General features: G+C 39.0%; 3 protein-coding genes across 5 annotated transcripts; all 3 read left to right on the top strand.

Moving 5' to 3' along the window:
- Nucleotides 1–1,395: 1,395 nt before the first annotated feature.
- Nucleotides 1,396–5,500, top strand: LOC125203231. Of its 2 annotated transcripts, none has more exons than XM_048101541.1 (6): nt 1,396–1,450; nt 1,748–1,954; nt 2,080–2,332; nt 3,115–3,570; nt 4,400–4,855; nt 5,278–5,500. In XM_048101541.1, the coding sequence occupies exons 2-6, from the start codon at nt 1,758–1,760 to the stop codon at nt 5,290–5,292; spliced, it is 1,377 nt and encodes a 458-aa protein (XP_047957498.1). In that variant the 5' UTR covers nt 1,396–1,450; nt 1,748–1,757; the 3' UTR covers nt 5,293–5,500. The 2 variants fall into 2 exon arrangements, with proteins under 2 accessions (XP_047957498.1, XP_047957499.1); XM_048101542.1 differs by having other exon boundaries at nt 5,238–5,500.
- A 2,027-nt stretch (nt 5,501–7,527) lies between these two features.
- On the top strand, nt 7,528–10,134 carry LOC125208415. The gene is made up of 3 exons (XM_048108021.1): nt 7,528–7,617; nt 8,281–8,783; nt 9,116–10,134. Exons 2-3 carry the CDS (start codon nt 8,287–8,289, stop codon nt 10,014–10,016), a joined length of 1,398 nt encoding a protein of 465 aa, XP_047963978.1. The 5' UTR covers nt 7,528–7,617; nt 8,281–8,286; the 3' UTR covers nt 10,017–10,134.
- Nucleotides 10,135–24,175: 14,041 nt separating this feature from the next.
- On the top strand, nt 24,176–26,859 carry LOC125204547. Of its 2 annotated transcripts, XM_048103237.1 has the most exons (3): nt 24,176–24,214; nt 25,175–25,671; nt 25,809–26,859. In XM_048103237.1, the coding sequence occupies exons 2-3, from the start codon at nt 25,181–25,183 to the stop codon at nt 26,707–26,709; spliced, it is 1,392 nt and encodes a 463-aa protein (XP_047959194.1). In that variant the 5' UTR covers nt 24,176–24,214; nt 25,175–25,180; the 3' UTR covers nt 26,710–26,859. The 2 variants fall into 2 exon arrangements, with proteins under 2 accessions (XP_047959194.1, XP_047959195.1); XM_048103238.1 differs by lacking the exon at nt 24,176–24,214 and having other exon boundaries at nt 25,172–25,671.
- Nucleotides 26,860–27,169: the final 310 nt, after the last annotated feature.

Raw genomic sequence — 27,169 nt, 5'->3', positions numbered from 1 at the left:
CATTTTTTCTATAAGCCCTAATTTTTAATAAATTGGGTAAAACTAACAAAGTAGAGCAAAATAAACATGAATAATGATGAATGTAGCCAAATTGAAGAACAAATACCGAATATGTTTGAAATTCGTCGGAAAACATGGACAATTGCGCCGGAGAAGATGGAAAATCGCGACTTTGCTCGCTGCCTCTGTCAAAATGTGTTTCTGCCTCTGTTCTGCTGTTTAAATCGCGACTCGAAGACGCATAACCATTATGCGTCACTAATGAAAGACGCAAAATGGTTATGCGTCACTAATGAAAGACGCATAACAGTTGTGCGTCACTCCAAAACGCTAATTTTATTTGCGTTTTCACCTAACGACGCATAATCCTTATGCGTCATTGCGTAAAGACGCATAACCTTTATGCGTTTTACTTTTAAAGACGCATAACCTTTATGCGTCACTCCCTAACTGGGAACAAATCTATTCTTCTTCATTAAGATGGAATGCAATTAACATCCTAGAACAAAAGAAGAATTAACCCTAAAAGAGAAGTAGTAAAAGGTTACCATAAATGGATATGGACTACTGTTATGAGACGGACACAAAAATAATGAAATATGACCTATTTTTATGGGACGGAGGACGTATTGAAAGTAAGAGAAGAAAGGGATTTTGAGTTTGAATTTTTGAATTTTGGGTTTGGCTTGTGTTCAAATGGAATTAACCGATTAAGGATTATTGCACTAATTGTCGTTAACTTTGTCTTTAGCGTTACTCTTTTTTTTTTCGTTATATCTCTAACTAATTTGGGAAATTCACTAAGTTTTTGAAATATGAGATCGTGGTATGAGAATTCTTGGAATAAGAGATTTTCGAATTTTTTATCTATTTTGTATTCCCTCCGTCCTTTAGAAGTATGTCATATTTCTTTTTTTATTTGTCCCATAGAAATAGACCATATCTATTTATGAGTCTTTTTCTTCTTCTCTTTTACTTTGTCATTTATGGACTCCACTATCTCCACTACATAATTTCAACTAATTTTTTCTCATTCTCTTACTTTATCAATTATCCATTAAAATCATGATAACCTACTTTTTCTCAATCTCTCTTACTTTAATAATTATCCATTAAAACTCATGACAACCTCAAATGAATTAATAGAATATAAGTTAGTAGACTTCACTTATTAAAATAAAAAAAGCAAATGTATTTTTTATTGGCATACACCTCAAAATGAAAAAATGGTCTTTTATTCGTGCATGGATTTGATTTATATCCCATCTAATTTGTTCCAACTGCTTTTTACGGATAAATTTGCGTTTCCCAACTGCTCCAAACTCCTCAGCGGCCATAAAAGCATGCCTACTTACTTCATCTATAAATAGAGTGGATGCTTTTCCACAAAGAATCACACAATCCAGGTTGAAGCAAATTAAGCCTTTTGCATTTTCACTTTTCAATTTCGGTAATCCTCTCTCCTAATCCTTTTTTTCAACTCTTGATCATTGGATACATAGTCTTTTTCTCATTTCATCAAAGTTTGTCATGAAACATCAACCAACGAATTTAAGATGTCATGAAAAATGTTCAGTGATTCTCTTTACATCGATATGGGATATCATTTGTTTTTCATAGCACACAATTCACACACACTGGTTGTTGTTCAAGTTAACGACGGAATTTTTAGTAAGAACCAACAAGAAAATTCCGTCGGAAATATTAATAATAGCTACTGATTGTATGTATACATGTTTACAAGTAGGTGACCTATCATGGCCTTCATGCTTCCAAAGTTCATCGCCATAAAAACAACTAGTTATCCTGATAGAGGACATTTTTACTACAACGAAAGACAAAGTTCGGTAAATCTTGGGGAGGGGAATGTGTCTAGCACACTCGTGAAGATCGAAGTCGAACGAGCAACAAGCAACACTAACTACGTTCACCTCCGATTCAGTAATTCCAAAAGGTATTAATAGAAATCCATGAGTTTCATACTAAAATCTATTAATGATAGGAGAAGAGGCTGTAACTTCTCTTTACACCGGTGTGGCATAATTGTTTATAGTTATTTTTGTTTTCATTTACCAACAGGTATTGGTCGCTGAGAGCGAACAACAACGTCATTGTTGCTGAATCGAACCAGCCCGTGGAAGACACAAGAGAGCCTTCATGCACATTGTTCCAGCCGATTCACGCGGCTGGTGAGGCGGCAGGTGTTTTTTACTTGATTCACGTTCCAACTGGTGGGCGTCTGTTGGTAGATAACACGAACTGGGGCGTTTACGTGGAGGTAAACGCCCCAGATTCATACGGCCATCTAGCTTATGTGGATTTGAGTACATTGGTAAACCTGCCTACCTCCCTCTCTTCCTATTAAAGTACTCCCTCCGTTCCACAGTAATAGAGGCGTTCCGTTTTGAGCATTCATTTTGAAAAAATAATAATGAATAGTTAAACTGGAGAAATAGTAAAGTAAAAAAGATAATATTGTAGATAAGACCCTTCACTACATTATTCTCTCTCTTACTTTACTATCTCTCAACTTTAACTATTTATTATCATTTTTTCAAAACGAGAGCTCAAAACGAAACGCCTCTATTACTATGGAACAGAGGGAGTAAATAATTGGAATTCTAAATAGTTATGAATTAGATACCTTCCCACACGACACATACACTTCACACACATTGCACGCACCACAATATACACATGTTGTACACACTGCACACCACACTATACACACAATACACACACAACATGTAGTGTGTATAATGTGTATTAAGTATGTGCACAAATTCTTTAAATTCAATTATTTTCATTTTTCATTCAGTTCCTTTCTATTCAATTCAAAAGAAATTCTAATTCAAATTCTGTGTATTAAACGAACTCTAATAGAAATTCATAGAGTTTAATTTCATTCTAAAATTAATTAGTAATGATAGAAATTCATGGAGTTTCATCACAAAAATAATTGGTATAGAAGGAGTAGCGTATTGGACTTGTTTGTTGTTCACTTGCCAAAAGTTATCGATGAATATCCCGTTAGTACATACTAGAAATTTCCGTCGGTAATCCGTCAGAATTATTAATACTAGCTATTTTAATTGTATATATGTTTCCAAGCAGGGGATCGTGGCCTTCATGCTTCCAAAGTTCATCGCTATTAAAACAACTAGTTATCCTGATAGAGGGCATTTATACTACAACGAAAGACAAAGTTCAGTAAATCTTGGGGAGGAAAATGTGTCTAGCACACTCGTGAAGATTGAAGTTGAACGAGCAACAAGCAACACTAACTATGTTCACCTCCGATTTAGTAATTCTAACAGGTATTGGTCGCTTAGAGCGAATAGCAATGTCATCGTTGCTGAATCGAAGCAGCCCGTGGAAGACACAACAAATCCTTCTTGCACATTGTTCCAACTGGTTCAGGCGGCTGGTGAGGTAGCAGGTGTTTTTTACTTGAATCATGTTCCGACTGGTGGGCGTCTGTTGGTAGATAACAAGAACTGGGGTGTTTACGTGGAGGTCAACGCCCCAGATTCGTACGGTCTTCTAACTTATGTTGATTGGAGTACATTGGTAAACCTACATACCCTTTCTCAATTTCTATTTAAATAGATAATTGGAATTCCAAAAAGTTAAAAATGAGATACATTCACTGTATATGTCCATAGCACACACGACATGCACTATCACACTGCACACACTACACATTACTATATACACATTACACACACAATGTGCAGTGTGCATTATGTGCACAAATTCTTCCAATTAAATTATTTCAGTTTTCATTCAATTCATTTATATTCAATTCCATATAATTCTAATTCAAATTCCATGTATCAAACGGGCTCTGATAGGAATTCACATAGTTTCATTCTAAATTTAATTAGTATAGAAATTCATGGATTTTCATCCTAAAATTAATTGGTATAGAAGGAGTAGCGTATTGGACTTGTTTGTTGTTCATTTGCCAAAAGTTATCGACGAATATTCCGTTAATACCTACGAGAAATTTCCGTTGGTAATCCGATAGAATTATTAATACTCCCCCGTCCCAGATTAAGAATCACTTTTTACCATAAAAGTCCGTCCCAGTTTAAGAGTCACTTTTAGAATTTTCCATATTTGGTCATACAATTTTACCCCATTCTTCATCAAAATTATATAAAAATGTCATTATCTACATTAAAATAAATCAAAACAAAAATCAAAAGTCAAAAGGGACCCACCTTCAACCAACTCCATCATCTCACTTCAATTATTACACACTCCACCATCTCACTTCATTTATTACACACTTCAACTCTTTCTTAAAACCCGAACCATAACAATAAGTGACTCCAAATGTGGGACGGGGGGAATACTAGCTATTTTAATTATATGTATGTATGTTTCCAAGCAGGGGATCGTGGGCTTCATGCTTCCAAAGTTCATTGCTATTAAAACAACTAGCTATCCTGATAGAGGGCATTTATACTACAATGGAAGACAAAGTTCAGTAAATCTTGGGGAGGGGAATGTGTTTAGCACACGCGTGAAGATCGAAGTCGAACGAGCAACAAGCAACACTAACTACGTTCACCTCCGATTCAGTAATTCCAACAGGTATTGGTCGCTTAGAGCCAACAGCAACGTCATCGTTGCTGAATCGAACCAGCCCGTGGAAGACACAAGAGAGCCTTCATGCACGTTGTTCCAGCCGGTGCAGGCGGCTGGTGAGGCGGCAGGTGTTTTTTACTTGAAACACGTTCCGACTGGTGGGCGTCTGTTGGTAGATAACACGAACTGGGGCGTTTACGTCGAGGTAAATGCCCCAGATTCGTACGGTCATCTAACTTATGTGGATTGGAGTACATTGGTAAACCTGCCTACCCTTCCTCAATTCCTAATAAAGTAGATAATTGGAACTCCAAATAGTTATAAATTAGATACCTTTACTGCATATTTCCATAGCACACACGGCACATACACCTCACACACACTGCACGCACTACACAATATACACATATTGTACACACTGCACACAACATTATACACACAATACACATATAACATGTAGTGTGTATAATGTGTATTATGTATGTGCACAACTTTTTTTAATTCAATTATTTCAGTTTTCATTAAATTCACTTCTATTCAATTCAAATTTTGTGCATCAAACGGACTGTAATAGAATTTCAAAGAGTTTCATTCTAAAATTTATTACTCCATGTTTATAAGCATGAGTTTTTCATCATCAGTACTGACTGCATGTTACGAACACGACGGCCACACCGGCAGCGCCTTCAACGGTAATGGCGGAGAACAACTCCACGCCAACAACAGAGGAGGAAGAGTCGGGTGAAGAGTCATTGAGATCCGGACACGAGGAGGAAACGTCACCAAATAGGCGCGTAATTCATGAGTCATGTTTTTTCTCTTTTATTGTATGTTTTCATGATTTGGAATACTTGTTTTTATTTAATTTTGAACAATATTTGAGTCGAGCATTTTATAAGATCCGTTCGTGTTTTCTTTGTTGGTTCTTTGATTGCTCTACTTTGCTGTTTTCTACGTCATGGCATAAGATATTCTCTAAATTTCAGTTGTTATTTACTTTAAATTTTTCAGTTTTATTCTGTGGTAGTTGATGACTTTTCTGGTTATCTTTCTTCATATTTCTAGTAGTAACACAAAAATACTTCATTAAATACATTACAAATTTAAAATACTTAAAAATTAAATTTAAAAATATATTTACACATGAACTAATCATTAATTAGAAATTTCACCAATTTTTAATTTTTTTATTAATTTTTATACCATAAATTCAGACTATAAATACCACTTTTCATCTTATTTCATTTACACCTACACTCCAATTTTTAATGCATTTCAACAAAGTATAGTCCATATGTTGCCTAGCACAAGTGGCTGAGTTCCATAATTTAGCTTCGAATTTATTGAAGTTTTTATATTTAATTCATAAAAACGTTGAAAATATTTTTAAATGCGTGTGTAGAATATATGGTCCTGATTTGAAAACGTGTTTTATGCGCCGGATTATTTTTGGAAGGCTTATTCAGAATATATTAATAGAATGTGAGTGAAGTGAGTTAGTAGAATCTGAGACCTACTTACTATTTACGGTAAAATTAAAATGTGATTCTTATTGTGGGACGGAGGAAATATTTAATAAATACTCCTATGTCCATGATTAAGTGTCTCAAGTTTCCTTTTTTTTCGTCCATATTTAAGTTTCTTATTTACTTTTTACTACTTTTGGTAATGAGCCTCATATTCTACTAACTCATATCCCATTTTATTTTAAAACTAATATATAAAAGTAGGATCCACACACTACTAACTTTTTCTACTCAGGTCTGTTACATTCCTTAAAACTTGTTCTAAGTTAAAATAGACACTTCACCGTGGACGAAGGGAGTAGCATTTATTATGTTACCTCGTAGAGTTATGCATTTATTCTTCCCTGCTGTGGTGTTTTCATCTGCTTTATTGTCCCTGTTTCTCATTTACAGTGGATATCCACCACGGTGTGGTCCCCGCTGCAATGTGAAAGAGAGAGACGGTGATAGGATAAACCTCCTATCAGGCTGATCGGCGTATGTAAATCGACAATCGTAGATAAGTTTCCATCGTGGGCGTTGGGTCCGTCGAGGAGATTAATCAACGCGATTAGGTTTCTCGCAGAAAGAAAAAGAACGATAAAGACGATAAAATATAATTGTATTCTTGATTGATGCAAAAGATAACAAATCACTCCTATTTACTAAATGAAGAAAAAAACAAATATACGAAGGTGTATATTTTTGGAAGGCGTATCCGGAAATATATGGTCCTTCGTAAATTCTAAGAATTCTGTATAATATACGTCTTTCATCATTATCAAGATCACCTTTGGAAGGCGTGCATTTATCTTCTTTCATTTATCTTTCTCCACCAATCAAATACTATATCCAAAACGACATCTATTTCTGCGTTTGCCAACTGTACCAACCTTATCAATAAAAGCATACTACTCCCTCCGTCCCACATAATTTGACCCAGTATTTCATTTTGGGTCATTCCATATAATTTATGCATTTATTCTTCACTGTTGTGGTGTTTTCATCTGTTTTATTATCCCTGTTTCTCATTTACAGTGCATATCCTATCGGGCTGATCGGCGTCCGTAGATTGGAAATCGAAGATAAGTTTCTGTCGAGGAGATTGATCAACGCGATTAGGTTTCTCGCAGAAAGAAGAACCATAAAGACGATAATATACAATTGTATTATTGATCGATTCAAAAGATAACAAATCACTCCTATTTACTAAATGAAGAAAAAAACAAATATACGAAGGTGTATATTTTTGGAAGGCGTATCCGGAAATATATGGTCCTCGTAAATTCTAAGAATTCCGTATAATAAAAGCCTTTCATCATTATGAAGATCACCTTTGGATGGTGTGCATTTATCTTATCTTTCGATACAGCTTTCTCCACCAATCAAATGTTTACAACTGTACCAACCTCATCAATACTAATTACTTCATCTATAAATATAGTCGCTGTATTTCCACAAAGAATCACACAAACAAGATTGAAGCCTTTTGCATAATTTCCACTTTCCAATTTCGGTAATCTTTTCTCCTAGTCCTTTGTTTTTATCGTTGGATAAATAGTCTTTTTTCCTTATTTCATCAAATATATTATTGGGCCTTAGATTTTATTTTTTTTAATTAGGTCCAAATAATTATACTTCTAGGTCAATTATCCTTTTTATTTCAGTTTAGATATATTGTTGGACTGGTTAAAGTTTCAAACTTATAGTAGTTAGTAACTCACTCTAATACCATGATAGAAATCCATTGAGTTTCATCTTAAAATTAATTTGTGTAGAAGGAGTTGCGTATTAAACTTGTTTGTTGTTCATTTCCCAAATGTTATCTACCGAATTTTTCGTTTAAAATTGACAAAAAAAAAGTCTATCATAAATATTAGTACTCCATCCGTCCACGAATAATAGGTTCAGTTTGATCAGGCATAAGTTTTAATAAATATAATGAAAATTGAATGGAAAAAAATTGTAGAATGTGTATCCTGCTTTTACATATTAATTTTATAATAAAATATGAATGAGATAAAGTTAGTGGAACATGGAGTCTATTATCAAAAGTAGTAAAAAGGTAAATGGAACATTTATTGGTGGATGGACTAAAATGGAAAATTGAGACGATTATTGGTAGACAGAGAAAGTAATAGTAGCTATTTTGATTATAAGTATGCATTTTTACAAGCAGGTGATCATGGCCTTCAATCTTCCGAGGTTCATCGCCATTAGAACAACTACTTTTCCTGGTCATGGGCATTTATACTACAACGAAAGTGGAAGTTCAGTAAGTCTTGGGGAAAGTAGTGTGTTCAGCACGCTCGTGAAGATTGAAGTCGAAAGAGCAACAAGCAACGCCAACTTCGTTCACCTCCGATTCTGTCATTCCAACAGGTATTGGTCGAGGAGAGCAAACAGCAACGTCATTATTGCTGAATTGAACAAACCCGTGGAAGACACAAAGGATCCTTCATGCACGTTGTTTCAGCCGCTTCAGGTGAGTGGTCAGCCGGCAGGTGTGTTTTTCTTTAATCATGTTCCGACCGGTGGGCGTCTATGGGTAGATGATATGGCGAACTGGGGCGTTTTCGTGTGGGAAAACCCCCCGGCTTGGCCTGGTCACCTAACCTTTGTGGATTGGAGTACATTGGTGAAACTGCCTGGCCACGTGGCTTTCAGAGGGGATAACAACAGGTAATTGGTACATATTCTTGTCATCATCTAATGATATACCGCGTACCGCGGATATTTGTATATAAAATTGTGTATTTTGTTGACCAAAGAATTCAATTTATGATGTTAGTAACTTTTATTTATTTACATCTTTATTGAAGTGGGTCAATAATAGTCGAATAATCGAATTATAATAAATTAAAGGTGAGTATCCTAATTTAGACCAAATGATCTTCAGTTCTCTTAGAGGAATGACTCTGTTTATTCATAACTTTGTTTATTCACTTTTCCTAATAAAGTCATACAATTTCTTAAAATTTGTGTCGAGTCAAAATGACACTTTAAATGTTCAGGTACCTTAGAGGAGTGTCCCAGGATGGGTTAAACTACCTGCAGTTCTCATCCAATGATGCTAATGAGTTGGCATCCAGCCATCGCGTGTTGTTGATGTCCGGAGGACAACTCCGGATAACGTCTGATCACTGGGGGGGCCGGTTCTGGAGGCGCAGTCCTAACTGGATATGGGCCGATGCCACTGATCAGTCTTCTTTGTTTAGCAGCGACGCTCAATTCTGGCCGGTCAGAGTAAACAACACCACCATTGGACTCCGCAATGAGGGCAATGGCCAATTTTGTTCACGTCTGACCGCGCAAGGGAAGACCAGCATGTTAAATGCGGCCGTCCGCACCATCACCACAGAAGCAAGACTGGTGGTGCAAGAGCTCGTGTCCCAAAGAAACATCTACAACGTCAGATATCGGATGGAGAACGCCAGGATATTCAACGAGATGCCTTTTCTCGCAGGCTCATCCGTGGTTACTAACACGACCGACCAGGAGGCTACGAGCCTTGTTGAGATTACGTATCAAGACGAGAGATCTTATAGTTTTAGCCGTAGCCTGTCTCTAACTGCAGGGGTGGAAACCAGAATCAGGACTGGCGTTCCCTTCATTGTGGAAGGAGAGATCACCATGTCATTTGAGATAAACACCACTCTCCAGTGGGACACCGCCACAACTACTACCAGATCAGTTATGGGTTCGGGCTCTGTTCCCGTACCTGCGAGGACTACGGCTAGGATTGATTATGTCGGGACTAGGGGCACTTGCGATATTCCTTTTTCCTACACGCAGCAAGACACGAACTCCACCAATGGCCAGATTTCTCACACTGACCAGATTGATGGTATTTACAAAGGCGTCAGTTGTTACAACTTCAACTTTGTTATCAGATCCACTCAGCGCCTCGCCTGAGCATCAATAACCGTCATCAACTTTATTTCTTATATGTAAGCTACCTTCATTGGTTTTTGTCATCAATTTTATTTCCCAATCAATAAGGTAGCTTCAGAGCTACAATTGGATTGTGTCATGTAAGGTAGCTTCATAACTATTTTTATTTATTCTACCAAATCCAGAATTTTTAACTTAGCACTACTAATTATTTTATTTCTAAAATTAAAATACTATTCATGTAAGACAATATATAACACAAAAATTACCTCATTATAAATAAGAGTATATATGTAACAGCCCGCCCTCCTAGGGTACAATAAATGCGGCGGCTGCTACCCAAAACCGACTCCAAAGAAGTAAACATAGGCTAGGGTTTCATTTAAAGAGCATTGACCAAAAGAATTGAAAGAGATATCAGAGTATTAAATGTCACAACTTAACCTAGAAGATTAAAAGAAGAAAGATATCATAAATAACGATAAAAAATATCCTAAGAGCACGGCTCAATATCCAAGACGAATTCACAAGAAAAGACTAAGGCTTCAAACCAAAGGCAAGATGCAAATATTCCAAAAAGACATTCTAAAGTATATCAAAAATTCAGCGGAAAACGACCAAGAGAAAGTATAGCTATGTATGAAGACACAACTACGCTTGAAGTTCAACATATCCTTTTTAATTCATTAATCTGCTCAACACCCGCCACCACTCGTCGTCATTCAACCTGCACATAAGGAAAACACATGCAGGGCTGAGTATTTTGAAATACTCAGTGAGCTCGTTGCCAAAACATTTTATAAGTTATGCCACCCTTACCAAGTGAACTCGAGTTTTAAGCAGTTATAAAAGAATATCACGAGTATCACAAAATATATTTTCATAGACTGGCCAGTCAAAATAACCTCCCATTTTCTCATCAATTAACAATCATTCCATGGTGCGACGAAAGTGTGGCCACACTTTTCGCCCACGAGACCGGCCGACTAGCAAGGACGGCTCTCGATCCCATCGTGTACACAGCCTGGTAGGGCTTGCGGCCCATACTCAGACCCGAATTCGTATAAGCATATCCAACATATCACATTAAAACAAACATAGGCATGGCATAACAGTTAAACCACCCTTATAACACCGAATAACATTTTGACAAAATAAAAGAGAGTTTTAAGAGTAAAGCCCACCTCGATTGCTTAGTTTTCAAGTAGTTTCGCTTTTCCGTTATCCGGCTTCGCAACCAAAGTTTCACCTTTTAATCACATAGGCACATATCACAAATTAGGTTCAATACTACTCTTACTCATGCATGTCTCATTACTTTTCCCTCTTCCCAACGATTTATCTTATCATTACTAATTAATCAAGATCATGTTTATCACACCATATTATTTAACTATCAAACACACACTACACCACACAACAACACACACACACACGGTACACACACACACACGCCACACACACACTCGGCACACACACATACACATGTTCCCACATCCCTTTTTATCCCTCTTTCACTCAACTAAGATGCATGAGGGTTCAAGAAGACCGATTAATCGGTTGGAAGAAGAAAAAGAAGAGGTAGAAGAAGAACAAACATAACTCTTAAACAAAAATACCTCTTTAGCGAAAAACAATCGGTAGAAAACAAGTATTAGCCTTGATTCTTCAAAGTTCTTGGATTAAACTTCAATTTCTTCTCAAAGGATGAAGGATTAATGGAGTAATGTAGAAGAAAAATTGAGAGAGTGAATGTGAGTGAGGGGGCCGAAAATTTGGGGTCTAGGGTTGGGGTGTTCTCTTATTTATAGTGCTCAACAAGATCTTTTGGTAATTAGAATAGAATATTTGGTAAGATCTCATTCTCCCAATTAAATAAATAAATAAAATAATATTGTGAAGTAGGGAAGAAGAATTAACAAAAATAGAAGATGGCAATATCTCCTAATTTTCGAAAATTAGGCTAGGTAATTAGCCATGGTTTTGTTTTTGGTATTTTTCCATATAGAATAAAATATCATGGAGCAAAATAAAAATAAGGAAAATCCTCCATGAAACAAGGTAAGGGGCGATTTCTATGCCTTTTAAATAAGGCATGGATTTTTGAATATTGACTAAAATAAAGTAAGGCAAGATCTCTTGAAGTATGGAAAGATTTGGTAGAATAATTAAATTCTAGGTATGGAAGGAAATCAAGTAAGGAATCAAATAAAATAAAACAATTCCTTCCTTCCCAAATATAGTGATTTTCGAAAATCACTAGAAAAATAAGGGGGCTCGATTTTTCCATCTCTAAACAAGGAAATAATTGGCTCTTGGAATTTAATTTGGATAAATATCCCAAGGATTAAATAAATTCCGGAAAAATAGAAATTCTTTCTCCAAGGGGTCTAGGGTTCGAAAATTATGAGAATTAGGGTGACAAGTATTTATGGAAATTTTCTCTAATATTCTCACTCACCCATAAACAATTAAATTGCCACATAGTCTCATATCTTAATATATCACATGCCACATCATTAAATTAAATAGGTTTGACTTTTCAAACTTTCAACACAAACCCTAACTCAAATCGACCATATCAACTCATGAAATAAAAGCATTCTCGATGCCACGTCATCAACAATTAATTCTAGGGCTCAAAATTTAGGGTTCTAAAATCCGGGATGTTACATCCTACCACACTTAGAAAAAAATTTCGTCCCGAAATTTGGTACCTTTTACGGAAAGAGTTCCGGGTAAAGCTCTATCATCTTATCCTCACGCTCCCACGTGGCTTCCTCGGGCCCGTGGTTTCTCCATTGAATTTTCACGAAGGCAGTGGTTTTATTTCTCAAGGTTTGGACCTTTCGATCTAAGACTAACTGGGGTTGCTCCTCGTAGCTCAGATCCGGGCTTACAGCAATATCCTCGTAACGAATCACATGCTTCGGATCGAACACGTACTTTCGCAATTGCGACACATGAAAAACGTTGTGCACATTCCCAAGGCTGGGCGGCAGCGCTAAACGATAAGCTACGGGTCCTACTCCTTCTAGAATTTCGTACGGCCCGATAAAACGTGGTTTCAGTTTGCCCTTGACTCCAAAACGCGCTATCCCTTTCGACGGGGATACTTTGAGGAAAACTTTATCACCAGCGTGGAACTGTAAGTCCGTCCGTCGAACGTCGGCGTACGACTTCTGTCTGTCCTGAGCTTCCTTCATTCGCGCGCGGATTCGTCGAACGATTTCGACCATTTCTTCGACTGCATCGAGTCCAAGCGCTCTTCGTTCGCCGACTTCATCCCAGTAGAGCGGAGATCTACACCTTCTCCCATAAAGTGCTTCATACGGCGCCATGCCGATCGTTGCTTGGAAGCTGTTGTTGTAGGCGAACTCGATCAAAGGGAGTGCGGTCTCCCAACTTCCGCCTCGGTCGAGCACCACGGCTCTTAACATATCCTCGAGAGTTAGTATCGTCCTCTCGGATTGTCCATCGGACTGTGGGTGAAAAGCGGTACTAAAGTTTAAGCGTGTTCCAAGCTCGCGTTGTAGACTAATCCAAAATTTCGAGGTAAACTTCGGGTCACGATCAGACGTAATCGTCACTGGGACTCCATGTAGTCGCACGATCTCTTGAATGTAGATCCGAGCTAGCCTATCCGATCCATGGGTTACGGGGATTGGTATGAAATGCGCACTCTTGGTAAGTCGATCGATGATCACCCAAATCGCGGTGTTCCCTTTAAGGGTTTTCGGCAACGCAGTCACGAAATCCATAGCGATGTGCTCCCACTTCCACTCGGGTATCTCAAGCGGTTGTAGCTTCCCGTACGGTCGTTGGTGTAAGGCTTTCACCTGTTGGCAGGCTAAGCAACGTTCCACGAAAGCTGCGACATCTCTCTTCATGCCGTTCCACCAAAAGGACTTTTTCAGATCCTGGTACATCTTCGTGCTCCCGGGGTGAGCAGTGTATGGGGTTTCGTGAGCTTCGCTCAAGATCTCGTTCCTAAGACTCTCGTCGTTCGGCACACACAGTCTCCCTTCAAAGGTAAGAGCGTTATCGGAAGCCTCACTAAAACTTCCGGACTCACCGGTTCTCACTTCGACTCGAATCTCTTCTAATTTCTCATCTAGCCGTTGAGCTACAACGATCCTCGTCCTTAGATCAGGTTCTACTACTAACGCGGCGATTCGGCCTTTCACGGTATCGGGTGTTCTAACTACTTCTATCCGCAACTTACTCAACTCTCGCACTAAACTTTCCTCTTCTGTCAGAAAAACGGCGAGTTGCGATTGGTCTCTACGGCTTAAAGCGTCTGCTACTACGTTTGCCTTGTCGGGGTGGTAGTTGATACCACAATCGTAGTCCTTCACTAGCTCGAGCCATCTCCGTTGTCGCATGTTCAGATCCTTCTGCTCGAAGAAGTACTTTAAACTCTTATGGTCCGTAAAGATTTCACACCTAACTCCGTAGAGATGGTGCCTCCAAATCTTTAGGGCATGCACTACAGCGGCTAACTCTAAATCGTGGGTAGGGTAGTTCAACTCGTGCGGTTTCAACTGTCGCGACGCGTAAGCGATCACCTTGTTGTTCTGCATCAACACGCATCCTAATCCGACTTTCGAAGCGTCGGTGTAAACTACGTAGTCGACTCCAAGCTCTGGCACAGCTAACACTGGTGCGGTGGTCAATTTCTCCTTCAAAAGTTGGAAGCTTGCTTCACACTCCGGCGTCCAGTTCACCTTGATTCCTTTCTTGAGCTGCTGGGTCATCGGTCTCGCTATCTTGGAGAATCCTTCTATGAACCTTCGGTAGTATCCTGCCAAACCTAGGAAACTCCGAATCTCGTTCTGCGTCGATGGCGACTTCCACTGTTGTACCGCCTCGACCTTAGCGGGGTCCACTCGGATTCCCTCTGCTGACACGATGTGCCCTAAGAAGTTGACTTCCTTCAGCCAGAATTCACACTTGCTGAATTTGGCGTACAACTTCTCCTTCCTCAACGTCTCCAGCGCGATCCGTAGGTGTTCCGCGTGCTCCTTTTCGTCCTTCGAGTAGACTAAGATGTCATCTATGAACACTAAGACGAACGTATCTAGGTACGGGTGGAAAACGCGGTTCATCAAATCCATAAACACGGCTGGGGCGTTCGTCAGACCGAACGGCATCACCACGAACTCATAATGACCATATCTGGTACGGAATGCGGTCTTAGGGATATCCTCCTTTCGTACTTTCAGCTGGTGGTATCCGGACTTCAAATCCATCTTAGAGAACACTCCGGCTCCTCGGAGTTGGTCGAACAGGTCATCTATCCTCGGCAAAGGGTATTTGTTCTTGAGGGTCAATTTGTTCAACTCTCTATAGTCGATACACATTCTCATTGACCCATCTTTCTTCTTAACGAAGAGCACCGGTGCGCCCCATGGCGAAACACTGGGCCTAACGAATCCTAAATCCATGAGCTCTTGCAGCTGAATCTTTAACTCCTCTAGCTCCTTTGGTGCCATGCGGTACGGCGCCTTCGATATGGGTGCGGCTCCAGGTTCGAGATCGATCGTAAATTCTAACTGCCTATCGGGCGGCGGTCCAGGTAACTCCTCGGGAAAAACGTCGGGGAAATCTCGTACGACAGCAACGTCTTCAAGCCTTGCTTCCTCTCTCTCTTCTCCGTGGAGATAGACAAGGTAGGCCGGGCGTCCTTTCTTCATCATGGCAGTGGCTTGTAACGCGGAGACTATAGCGATTCGTCGGTTCATCGAGATTCCGTGGTACACGGCGGGTTCCATGCCCGGGGTTTGTAGGGTTATCTGCCGTTTCTTACAACTAATCGTCGCAAAGTTCGCGGTTAACCAATCCATTCCTAAGATCACGTCAACGTCTCTCATCGCCATAACTCGCAGGTCGTGAGCAACTAACTTAAGTTCTCCTAGTACGATTTCTACGTTCAAGCAAAAACGAGAGATCTCAACCAGTCCTCCTACTGGTGAGGACACCATCATTCTATGTTCGGACTTCCTAGTAGGCAAACTTAGGGTATGCACACACAACTCAGAGATGAAAGAATGGGATGCGCCCGTATCAAACAAAACAACGATAGGGGTATCAAGGATTTCGCCTATACCTGCTAGATTTCCACTCTCGGGCTTTCCTTGCTCGACCTTGGGCTGCTTCTGCTCTATAGCGTACGCTCTAGCCGGGGCTGGAAGTCTTGGGCGGACAGGCTGCTGCAGCCGCAGTTGCTGATTCGGGTTTGCTCCCGAGCTCGTAGGTGGCGCTCTCGGCTGCTGACGGAAACCCTGATGGTTCTGCCTTGGTCCGTTTCCCTTGCTCGGACACTCCCTCGAGAAGTGCCCGTTTCCTCCACAGTTGAAGCATCTATTCGAGTTCGGTCCTCTACACTGCCCGAAATGGTACTTGGCGCAAACGTTACACTGAGGTGGTCTGGCACGGGGGTCGCTCCTTGGATTGAACGAAGTCTGTCCTCCTCCGTTGGGACGGTATCGCTTATTGTCATGGTGGATCCTACTCTCCTCCCATCTCCTCTTGTCATGGTTAGGACGTGGCGGGGGTAATGTCATTGCGGTGTTCCCCGCACTCTTCTCCTTTGGCATTGCTGCCTCTACATCCAATGCGAGGGCTAGCGCCTCGGCGTACGTAAGGGTTCCGCGGACTGCCAATGCCATCCTAATCTCGTGCCTAAGGCCCTCACGAAACTTATCAGCCAGCTTCTCATCGGTATCGGTCTGTTCCGGCGCATAGCGGGTCATGTCACAAAGTGCACGGTCATACTCGGTTACAGACAGACGTCCTTGGGTGAGGTTGTGAAACTCGGCTGCTTTCGCCTTGCGGTAGCTCTTGGGTACGTACTTATCGTAAACTTCTGTCTTGAACTCCTCCCAAGTCATCCCGTCTATGCGATCCTGGGGCATGGTCTTCAGTTTGGTGTCCCACCAGAAATCGGCGGATCCAGTCAGCTGATGCGTCACGCAGATCATCTTCTCCGCATCGTTGCACACTAAGGTTCGGAAGATGCGCTCTAAGGCTCGTATCCAAGTTTCGGCTTTCGCAGGTTCACCCATTCCATCGAAGGTAGGAGGCTTTTGGTCAAGGAAAAGTTTCACGACTTCCCTATCTACTCGTGGAGGTGGTGGTGGTGACGGCGGTCTTGGTTGCGTCACGCTTTGCTCTTCCGAAGCATGGGAAGATGGTTCCTCGTTCCTCACGTTGCGTCTAGGCGGCATTCTGATTTACCACACTCGAACGGTTAGCGCACTTACTTAACATTTCAAGGTAGTGATAGGGTACTTTGGAAGAAAAGATTTTTAAACTCATTCACAAGCAGGGTCCAAAGAAAGACCACACAATAGCAGTTGTTAGGAAAACAGAGAACATAATAAGGTTGCACCATAAGGTGGAAAACACTCGGAAGATAATAGAAAGAGCAAGTATATTCATGCAATAAGGATAAAAAGAGTGAAGACGGCTTCATTGCCATGTAATAGAATGAAAGGTGCGAATTCCCCATAAAATTTCAAAAATGATCCCAAAAGGTCTTGGTACAAAGAATGGAAAAGAGCGATTCAATCGCGGAAGGAAAATAACAACATAAAAAGAAGTTCTTAGAAATTCAAAACGTGGGGAAAAGAAAACAAAGTCGCTATTCGAGCACTAGCCACTTCTGCCCTCGTCCTCTTCGGGTTCTCCCGACTCTCCGACACTTTCGGCGCTCGAACTCTCTCCTTTCTCAAACGATCCCATCTCCTCGTCCTTCTTCTCGTCGCTTAGGGGCGAAGGAATCGAAGTAAGCATCTCTTCGGCCTCTCTTATGATCCTCCGAGGGGCCGAAACACGCATCCTAAGGGTCCTTCTACGGGGAACGCGAGCAACGTGCGGTTCCTCGTCATCGCGATACTTCATCTGGCGTGCTGCTCCTGGCGAGTACCTTTGCGTTGGCGGATGGAGTGGAGGTCCGTCAACGGCGGCAGACATGGCCGGAAGTAAGACTCCTATTAGGCCGACGAAGTCTCCTCGAGGCGTGTACTTGGGCGGGCTAAACCAAGTGTAGGATACTGAGGCTTGAGCGGTCCACTCGCTCCAAGGGGAAGGCAGTATGTGGATAAGTCGCATGATTCCCTCGTGATGGGTAGTCCCGTACGCGTAGGCGTCCAAGCCAATGACCATAGAAATCGGTGACGAAGTTCAGAAGGAACTGCTCTCCGTCCCATTCTAGCTCTCTATAGCGCTCCACCGGAAAGTTCCTATTCTTAGCGTAACGGTGACGCATAAGGGCGTGATAGGGTTGGACCATCTACAAAAAGGGAAAAGGAACAAGTCAGCACCATCACAAAGGTGGAAAAGAATAGATAGTGCGTGATCTCAAATGGTGCTGCGAAAGTGTATAAAAGTCGAAAGATGGTGGTTCAAAACGTCGCGTCCAAGGTTCTCGTTCTTAAGACGACTATTCGTGCGTTCTCTATTCGCGTTTCGTCGAATCTCCACATACACTAACGGCCTTATACTAGTTCTTTCACGTTTCTACTGTTGGTACAAGCGCTGTGATCGTAGCTAAACATGCTAGGTCCAAAAGTCCAAAATCTAAGCATAGCAACATTTCAACATAGTCTCACGTGATCACATTCGCATTTCACAAATTTTCACAAGTTCTCATGTAACATTCAACAAATCATTCAAGAAGCATCGCTTCGCATTCATAATATTTCTAGCACATACAAGAGCATGCTTTTCACAAGTTCTCATATTCAACAAATCATTATTCAGAAAGCGTCACTTCTCATTCACAATATTTCCAAAAGCATCAAGTTTCAAGCACAAGTCACAAAATATCTAGTACCTCTTTCTTTGCGGTTGAACGAGACGAGCTGCGGTGTTGAGCCTTCCACATTTAGTTCATTTACACAAAAGATTAAAAGACAACCTAACGTTTGAAAAAGACTCTTGGGTCCAGAGCGGAAAGAACTGAGGCTCTGATACCAACTGTAACAGCCCGCCCTCCTAGGGTACAATAAATGCGGCGGCTGCTACCCAAAACCGACTCCCAAGAAGTAAACATAGGCTAGGGTTTCATTTAAAGAGCATTGACCAAAAGAATTGAAAGAGATATCAGAGTATTAAATGTCACAACATAACCTAGAAGATTAGAAGGAAGAAAGATATCATAAATAACGATCAAAATATCCTAAGAGCACGGCTCAATATCCCAGACGAAATCACAAGAAAAGACTAAGGCTTCAAACCGAAGGCAAGATGCAAATATTCCAAAAAGACATTCTAAAGTATATCAAAAATTCAGCGGAAAACGACCAAGAGAAAGTATAGCTATGTATGAAGACACAACTACGCTTGAAGTTCAACATATCCTTTTTAATTCATTAATCTGCTCAACACCCGCCACCACTCGTCGTCATTCAACCTGCACATAAGGAAAACACATGCAGGGCTGAGTATTTTGAAATACTCAGTGAGCTCGTTGCCAAAACATTTTATAAGTTATGCCACCCTTACCAAGTGAACTCGAGTTTTAAGCAGTTATAAAAGAATATCACGAGTATCACAAAATATATTTTCATAGACTGGCCAGTCAAAATAACCTCCCATTTTCTCATCAATTAACAATCATTCCATGGTGCGACGAAAGTGTGGCCACACTTTTCGCCCACGAGACCGGCCGACTAGCAAGGACGGCTCTCGATCCCATTGTGTACACAGCCTGGTAGGGCTTGCGGCCCATACTCAGACCCGAATTCGTATAAGCATATCCAACGATCACATTAAAACAAACATAGGCATGGCATAACAGTTAAACCACCCTTATAACACCGAATAACATTTTTGACAAAATAAAAGAGAGTTTTAAGAGTAAAGCCCACCTCGATTGCTTAGTTTTCAAGTAGTTTCGCTTTTCCGTTATCCGGCTTCGCAACCAAAGTTTCACCTTTTAATCACATAGGCACATATCACAAATTAGGTTCAATACTACTCTTACTCATGCATGTCTCATTACTTTTCCTTCTTCCCAACGATTTATCTTATCATTACTAATTAATCAAGATCATGTTTATCACACCATATTATTTAACTATCAAGCACACACTACACCACACAACAACACACACACACACGGTACACACACACACGCCACACACACACACGGCATACACACATACACATGTTCCCACATCCCTTTTTATCCCTCTTTCACTCAACTAAGATGCATGAGGGTTCAAGAAGACCGATTAATCGGTTAGAAGAAGAAAAAGAAGAGGTAGAAGAAGAACAAACATAACTCTTAAACAAAAATACCTCTTTAGCGAAAAACAATCGGTAGAAAACAAGTATTAGCCTTGATTCTTCAAAGTTCTTGGATTAAACTTCAATTTCTTCTCAAAGGATGAAGGATTAATGGAGAATGTAGGAGAAAAATTGAGAGAGTGAATGTGAGTGAGGGGGCCGAAAATTTGGGGTCTAGGGTTGGGGTGTTCTCTTATTTATAGTGTTCAACAAGATCTTTTGGTAATTAGAATAGAATATTTGGTAAGATCTTTCTCCCAATTAAATAAATAAATGAAATAATATTGTGAAGTAGGGAAGAAGAATTAACAAAAATAGAAGATGGCAATATCTCCTAATTTTCGAAAATTAGGCTAGGTAATTAGCCATGGTTTTGTTTTTGGTATTTTTCCATATAGAATAAAATATCATGGAGCAAAATAAAAATAAGGAAAATCCTCCATGAAACAAGGTAAGGGGCGATTTCTATGCCTTTTAAATAAGGCATGGATTTCTTGAATATTGACTAAAATAAAGTAAGGCAAGATCTCTTGAAGTATGGAAAGATTTGGTAGAATAATTAAATTCTAGGTATGGAAGGAAATCAAGTAAGGAATCAAACAAGATAAAACAATTCCTTCCTTCCCAAATATAGTGATTTTCGACAATCACTAGAAAATAAGGGGGCTCGATTTTTTTCCATCTCTAAACAAGGAAATAATTGGCTCTTGGAATTTAATTTGGATGAATACCTCAAGGATTAAATAAATTCCGGAAAAATAGAAATTCTTTCTCCAAGGGGTCTAGGGTTCGAAAATTATGAGAATTAGGGTGACAAGTATTTATGGAAATTTTTTCTAATATTCTCACTCACCCATAAACAATTAAATTGCCACATAGTCTCATATCTTAATATATCACATGCCACATCATTAAATTAAATAGGTTTGACTTTTCAAACTTTCAACACAAACCCTAACTCAAATTGACCATATCAACTCATGAAATAAAAGCATTCTCGATGCCACGTCATCAACAATTAATTCTAGGGCTCAAAATTTAGGGTTCTAAAATCCGGGATGTTACAATATACTTATTAAAAGGGATGTGATCAAATGAAAACTCTAAATATTGTATAAACTCAAAACTATGATCTGGACCATTGAAAAATGTCAATAGATAAAAAAAAAACATCAACAAAAAAATGTCAACTGAATTTCAACGGTAGTCAATGATTGATGTTGTGTTGATACTGTATTGACATTAAAATCTAGAAATTTTACACTGTGTTGATATTGTATTGAAACTGTGTTGAAACTGTGTTAAGTTTGTACAATATACTATAAGTTTGCATTTTATCACTACCCTATTCATGAAATCATTATTAATTAGAAAATTCAAATTGACCATATCAACTCATGAAATAAAAGCATTCTCGATGCCACGTCATCAACAATTAATTCTAGGGCTCAAAATTTAGGGTTCTAAAATCCGGGATGTTACAATATACTTATTAAAAGGGATGTGATCAAATGAAAACTCTAAATATTGTATAAACTCAAAACTATGATCTGGACCATTGAAAAATGTCAATAGATAAAAAAAAAACATCAACAAAAAAATGTCAACTGAATTTCAACGGTAGTCAATGATTGATGTTGTGTTGATACTGTATTGACATTAAAATCTAGAAATTTTACACTGTGTTGATATTGTATTGAAACTGTGTTGAAACTGTGTTAAGTTTGTACAATATACTATAAGTTTGCATTTTATCACTACCCTATTCATGAAATCATTATTAATTAGAAAATTTCACCAATTTTTGTTAATTAAGAAATTAAGGAATTAATTGAAGATTCTTTTTTAAGTATTCCCCCGTCCCAACTAAGTTGAGTTGTATTCCTTTTCGGGACGTCACAACTATGTTGAGTCATTTTATTTTTTAACAATAAACCAAACATTTAATCACACTTACTTTATTTCATCATTTACTTTATTCTCTATTTATCTATCCTATATAGAAGTAGAGGCCTTATATATTTCCATTCCAATGCGGATAAAACCGCTCATTGCAGGTTTTAATCTTTTTTATTAATTTTTATACCATAAATTCAGACTATAAATACCACTTTTCATCTTATTTTATTTACACCTACACTCCATTTTTAATGCATTTCAACAGAGTTAGTCCATATTTTGCCTAGCACAAGTGGCTGAGTTCAATAATTTAATTAGATTCGAATTTTTTGATGTTTTTATAATTAATTCATAAAAACGTTGAAAATATTTTATGGTCCTGATTTGGAAACGTGTTTTATGCGCTGGATTATTTTTGGAAGGCTTATTCGGAATATATTAATAGAATGGGAGTGAAGTGAGTTAGTAGAATGTGAGACATATTTACAATTTACGGTAAAAGTAAAATGTGACTCTTAATGTGACTCTTATTGTGGGACGAATGAGAGAATATTTAATAAATACTCCTATGTCCACGTTTGAGACATCTCAAGTTTCCATTTTTTTTGTTCGTCCATATTTAAGTTTCTCATTTACTTTTTACTACTCCCTCCGTTCCATAGTAATGGAGGCGTTTCTTTTCGGCACAGAGATTAAGAAAAATTGTGTTAGGTGAGTTAAGTAAAGGGAGAATAAAGTAGATAATGAAAATGGTGGAGAGATGAAGAGAGAAAAAAGTAAGAGAGAGTAAAGTAAATGTGGAAAAATGTGTTGATTTTTACTAAAAAGGAAAATGACTCTATTACTATGGAACGTACCAAAATGACAAAATGACTCTATTACTATGGAACGGAGGGAGTACTTTTGGTAATGGACCCCACATTCCACTAACTCATCTCACTCACATTTTATTTTAAAATTAATATATAAAAGTAGGACTCGTACACTACTAACTTTTTCTACTCACTTTCTATTACATTTCTTAAAACTTGTTCTAAGTTAACATAGACACTTCACCGTGGACGGAGGGAGTATGATAGGGTCCTCGATTTAGCAAATCTCGCCGAAGATCATCTCCAATATGCCTTTCTTGATTTAGCATATCTTTTATTTTAGTTAGTTATCTTTATTTACTTTCCATATCTTTTGTAAGTTTTTTATTTATTTATCTAGCTTGATTAGCAAGATACATTTTAGGGTATAGAATTTTATATATAATAAAGTTCTATAGTATTTTGATTCATTAAGAAATAATAAACACATTATTCTCATTCTTGGTTCTGGCGGAACCCCCTATCACCTCAAGTAGGGTTTCTCTTATCCTCTATTTCTTCGTTTAAATCGTGGTGCTCAGGCTCGATAGGTCAAGGACCTATCATAGTAGCATTTATTATGCTTGTAGAGTTATGCATTTATTCTTCACTGATGTGGTGTTTTCATCTGTTTTATTATCCCTGTTTCTCATTTACAGTGGATATCCTATCGGACTGATCGACATCCGTAGATCGGAAATCGAAGATAAGTTTCTGTCGAGGAGATTGATCAACGCGATTAGGTTTCTCGCAGAAAGAAGAACCATAAAGATGATAATATACAATTGTATTATTGATTGATGCAAAAGATAACAAATCACTCCTATTTACTAAATGAAGAAAAAAGCAAATATACGAAGGTGTATATTTTTGGAAGGCGTATCCGGAAATATATGGTCCTTCGTAAATTCTAAGAATTCTGTATAATATACGTCTTATATCATTATCAAGATCACTTTGGAAGGCGTGCATTTATCTTATCTTTCATTTATCTTTCTCCACCAATCAAATACTATATCAAAACGACATCTATTTCTGCGTTTGCCAACTGTACCAACCTTATCAATAAAAGCATACTACTAATTATTTCATCTATAAATAGAGTCGCTGCATTTCCACAGAGAATCACACAAACAAGATTGAAGCCTTTTGCATTTCCACTTTTCAATTTCGGTAAAATCTTCTCTCCTAGTCCTTTGTTTTTATCGTTGGATAAATATAATAGTCTTTTTCTTTATTTCATCAAATTTTATTGAGCTTTACCGACGATTTTTTCCGTCAATAAACTCCTAGAATTGTAATGGAAGGATAGCCCGTGGCGACAAAGACAATGTCTGCAAAATATCTATCAACGAATTTAAGACGTCGGTTAAAAATTTACTCTGACTCTTTACACTATCGCTTGTTTTTTATTTGTCACCACCCTCCCTCAAACTCTTTAACGTGAACGAGGTTATATTTTCTAAGCCCAAATATGTTATTGGGCCTTAGCTTTATTTTTTAGTTTAGGTCTAAATAATTACAGTTATCCTTTTATTTCAGTTTAGATATATTGTTGGGCTAGTTAAAGTTTCAAACTTATACTCCCTTTGTCCCATTAGAAATGCAACGTTTTCCTTTTCGGTCTGTCCCATTAAAAATGAAACGTTTCTAAAAATGGAAACATTACTCTCTCTACTTTTTCTTCTCTCTTACTTTACTCTCTATTCATAAACTCACAAAACAACACTACATAAAATCCCGTGCCGAAAAGCAAATGTTACATATTTAATGAGACGGAGGGAGTAGTTAGTAACTCATCTTAAAATCCATTGATAGAAATCCATTGAGTTTCATCTTAAAATCCATTTGTCCACGAATAATAGGCTCAGTTTGATCAGACACAGGTTTTAAGAAATATAATGAAAATTGAATTGAAAAAATAATAGAATACGTGTCCTACTTTTATATATTTATAATAAAATGTGAATGAGATAAAGTTAGTGGAATAAGGTGTCTATTACCAAAAGTAGTAGTAAAAAAGTAAACGGAATATTTATTGGTGGATGGACAAAAATGGAAAATTGAGATGATTATTGGTAGACAGATGAAGTAGTAGCTATTTTGATTATATGTATATATTTTTACAAGCAGGTGAGCATGGCCTTCAATCTTCCAAGGTTCATCGCCATTAGAACAATTGGTTATCCTGATAGAGGGCATCTTTACTACAACGAAAGGGCAAGAGTAGTAGAGCTTGGGGAGCAGAGTGTGTTCAGCACGCTCGTGAAGATTGAAGTCGAAAGAGCAACAAGCAACGCCAACTACGTTCACCTCCGATTCTGTCATTCCAACAGGTATTGGTCGCAGAGAGTGAATGGAAATGGCATCGTTGCTGAATTAAGGGAGCCCGTGGAAGACACAACAAATCCTTCATGCACGTTGTTCGAGGCGGTTCAGGCGCCTCGTAGGCCAGCAGGTCAGTTTTACTTGAATCACGTTCAGACCGGTGGGCGCCTGTTGATAGATCCGCAGTACTGGGGCATTTTCGTGCAGTTAAACGCCCTTTCGTACAATTTCTTAACTTTTGTGGATTGGAGTACATTGGTGAAACTGCCTGGCCACGTGGCTTTCAAAGGGGACAATGGCAGGTACTGTTACATATTCTTGTTGACCAAAGAATTCAATTTATGATGTTAGTAACTTTTGTTTATCATCATCCAATGATACACAAAGGAAATTGGTATTTTTTATTAATAAATTAAAGTTGAGTATCCTATATGTTCAGTTTCCTTAGAGGAGTGTCCCAGGATGGCGCCAACTACCTACAGTTCTCATCGAATGATCCTAGCGAGTTGGCATCCAGCCACCGGGTGTCGCTCATGTCGGACGGACATGTCCGCATAGCATCGGATCACTGGTTGGGCCTGTTCTGGAGGCGCAGTCCAAACTGGATATGGGCCGATGCCAATAACCAGTCTTCCATCAACAACCGCGACGCGCACTTCTGGCCGGTCAGAATCGACGGTGACACCATTGCACTCCGCAATGCGGGCAATGACCAATATTGTTCACGTCTGACCGCCCAAGGGAAGACCAGCATGTTAAATGCGGCCGTCCGCACCATCACCAATGAAGCCAGACTGGTGGTGCAAGAGCTCGTATCCCAAAGAAAGATCCACAACGTCAGATATCGGATGGACAACGCCAGGATATATAACGAGATGCCTTACGTTGCAGGCTCATCCGTGCTTATTAACTCCACCGACCAAGAGGCTAACATGGGTGTTGAGATTACGTATCAAGACGAGAAATCTTATACTTTTAGCCGCAGCTTGTCTTTAACTGCAGGGGTGACCACCACCTTCAGTACTGGCGTGCCCTTCATCGTAAAAGGAGAGATCACCGTCTCATTCGAGATAAACACCACTCTCCGGTGGGACACCACCACAACTACTACCACATCACTTAAGGCTTCGGGCTCTGTTCCCGTACCTGCGAGGACTTCGGCTGTGATTGAGTATGTCGGGACTAGGGGCACTTGCGATATTCCTTATTCTTACACGCAGCAAGACACGAACTCCACCAATGGCCAGGTTTCTTACACTGAGCATGTTGATGGTATTTACAAAGGTGTCAGTTCTTACAACTTCAGCTTTGTTATCAGATCCACTCAGCGCCTCGCCTGATCATCCCAATCATCAATAACCGTCATCAAGTTTATATCTTATATGTAAGCTAGCTTCATAGCTACAATTGGTGTGTTTCATGAAGTTTATTTCCCAATCAACAGTATTTATTCAATAAGGTAGCTTCATAGCTGCAATTGGTTTGTGTCATGAAGTTTATTTCCCAATCAACAGTATCTAATCAATAAGATAACTTCACCTTCACCTGAATTTGTTGATTGCTGGTGTGAAGAATCAATACTGACAGCGCTTGTCACGACCGCCCTTTAGGGTTAATAAATACGAGTGGTCGCGATTTAAAGAAATTTAAAATAAAAAAATTTAAAACAGACGAAGAATAAGACTAGGGTTTCATTAAAAGTTTGACCAACAATTATTACTCAAAAAGAAACAACAAGAGTTTGACATTGTCCAAAAAGAAAGTCTTAAATTCTCAAAGATAAACGGGTTCAAAGTCAAA

The sequence above is a fragment of the Salvia hispanica genome, chromosome 2 (genome assembly GCF_023119035.1).
Source record: "Salvia hispanica cultivar TCC Black 2014 chromosome 2, UniMelb_Shisp_WGS_1.0, whole genome shotgun sequence".
Classification (NCBI taxonomy): domain Eukaryota; kingdom Viridiplantae; phylum Streptophyta; class Magnoliopsida; order Lamiales; family Lamiaceae; genus Salvia; species Salvia hispanica.
The sequence above is the reverse complement of the archived record's forward strand: the minus strand, read 5'-3'. Positions and strand labels throughout refer to the sequence as shown.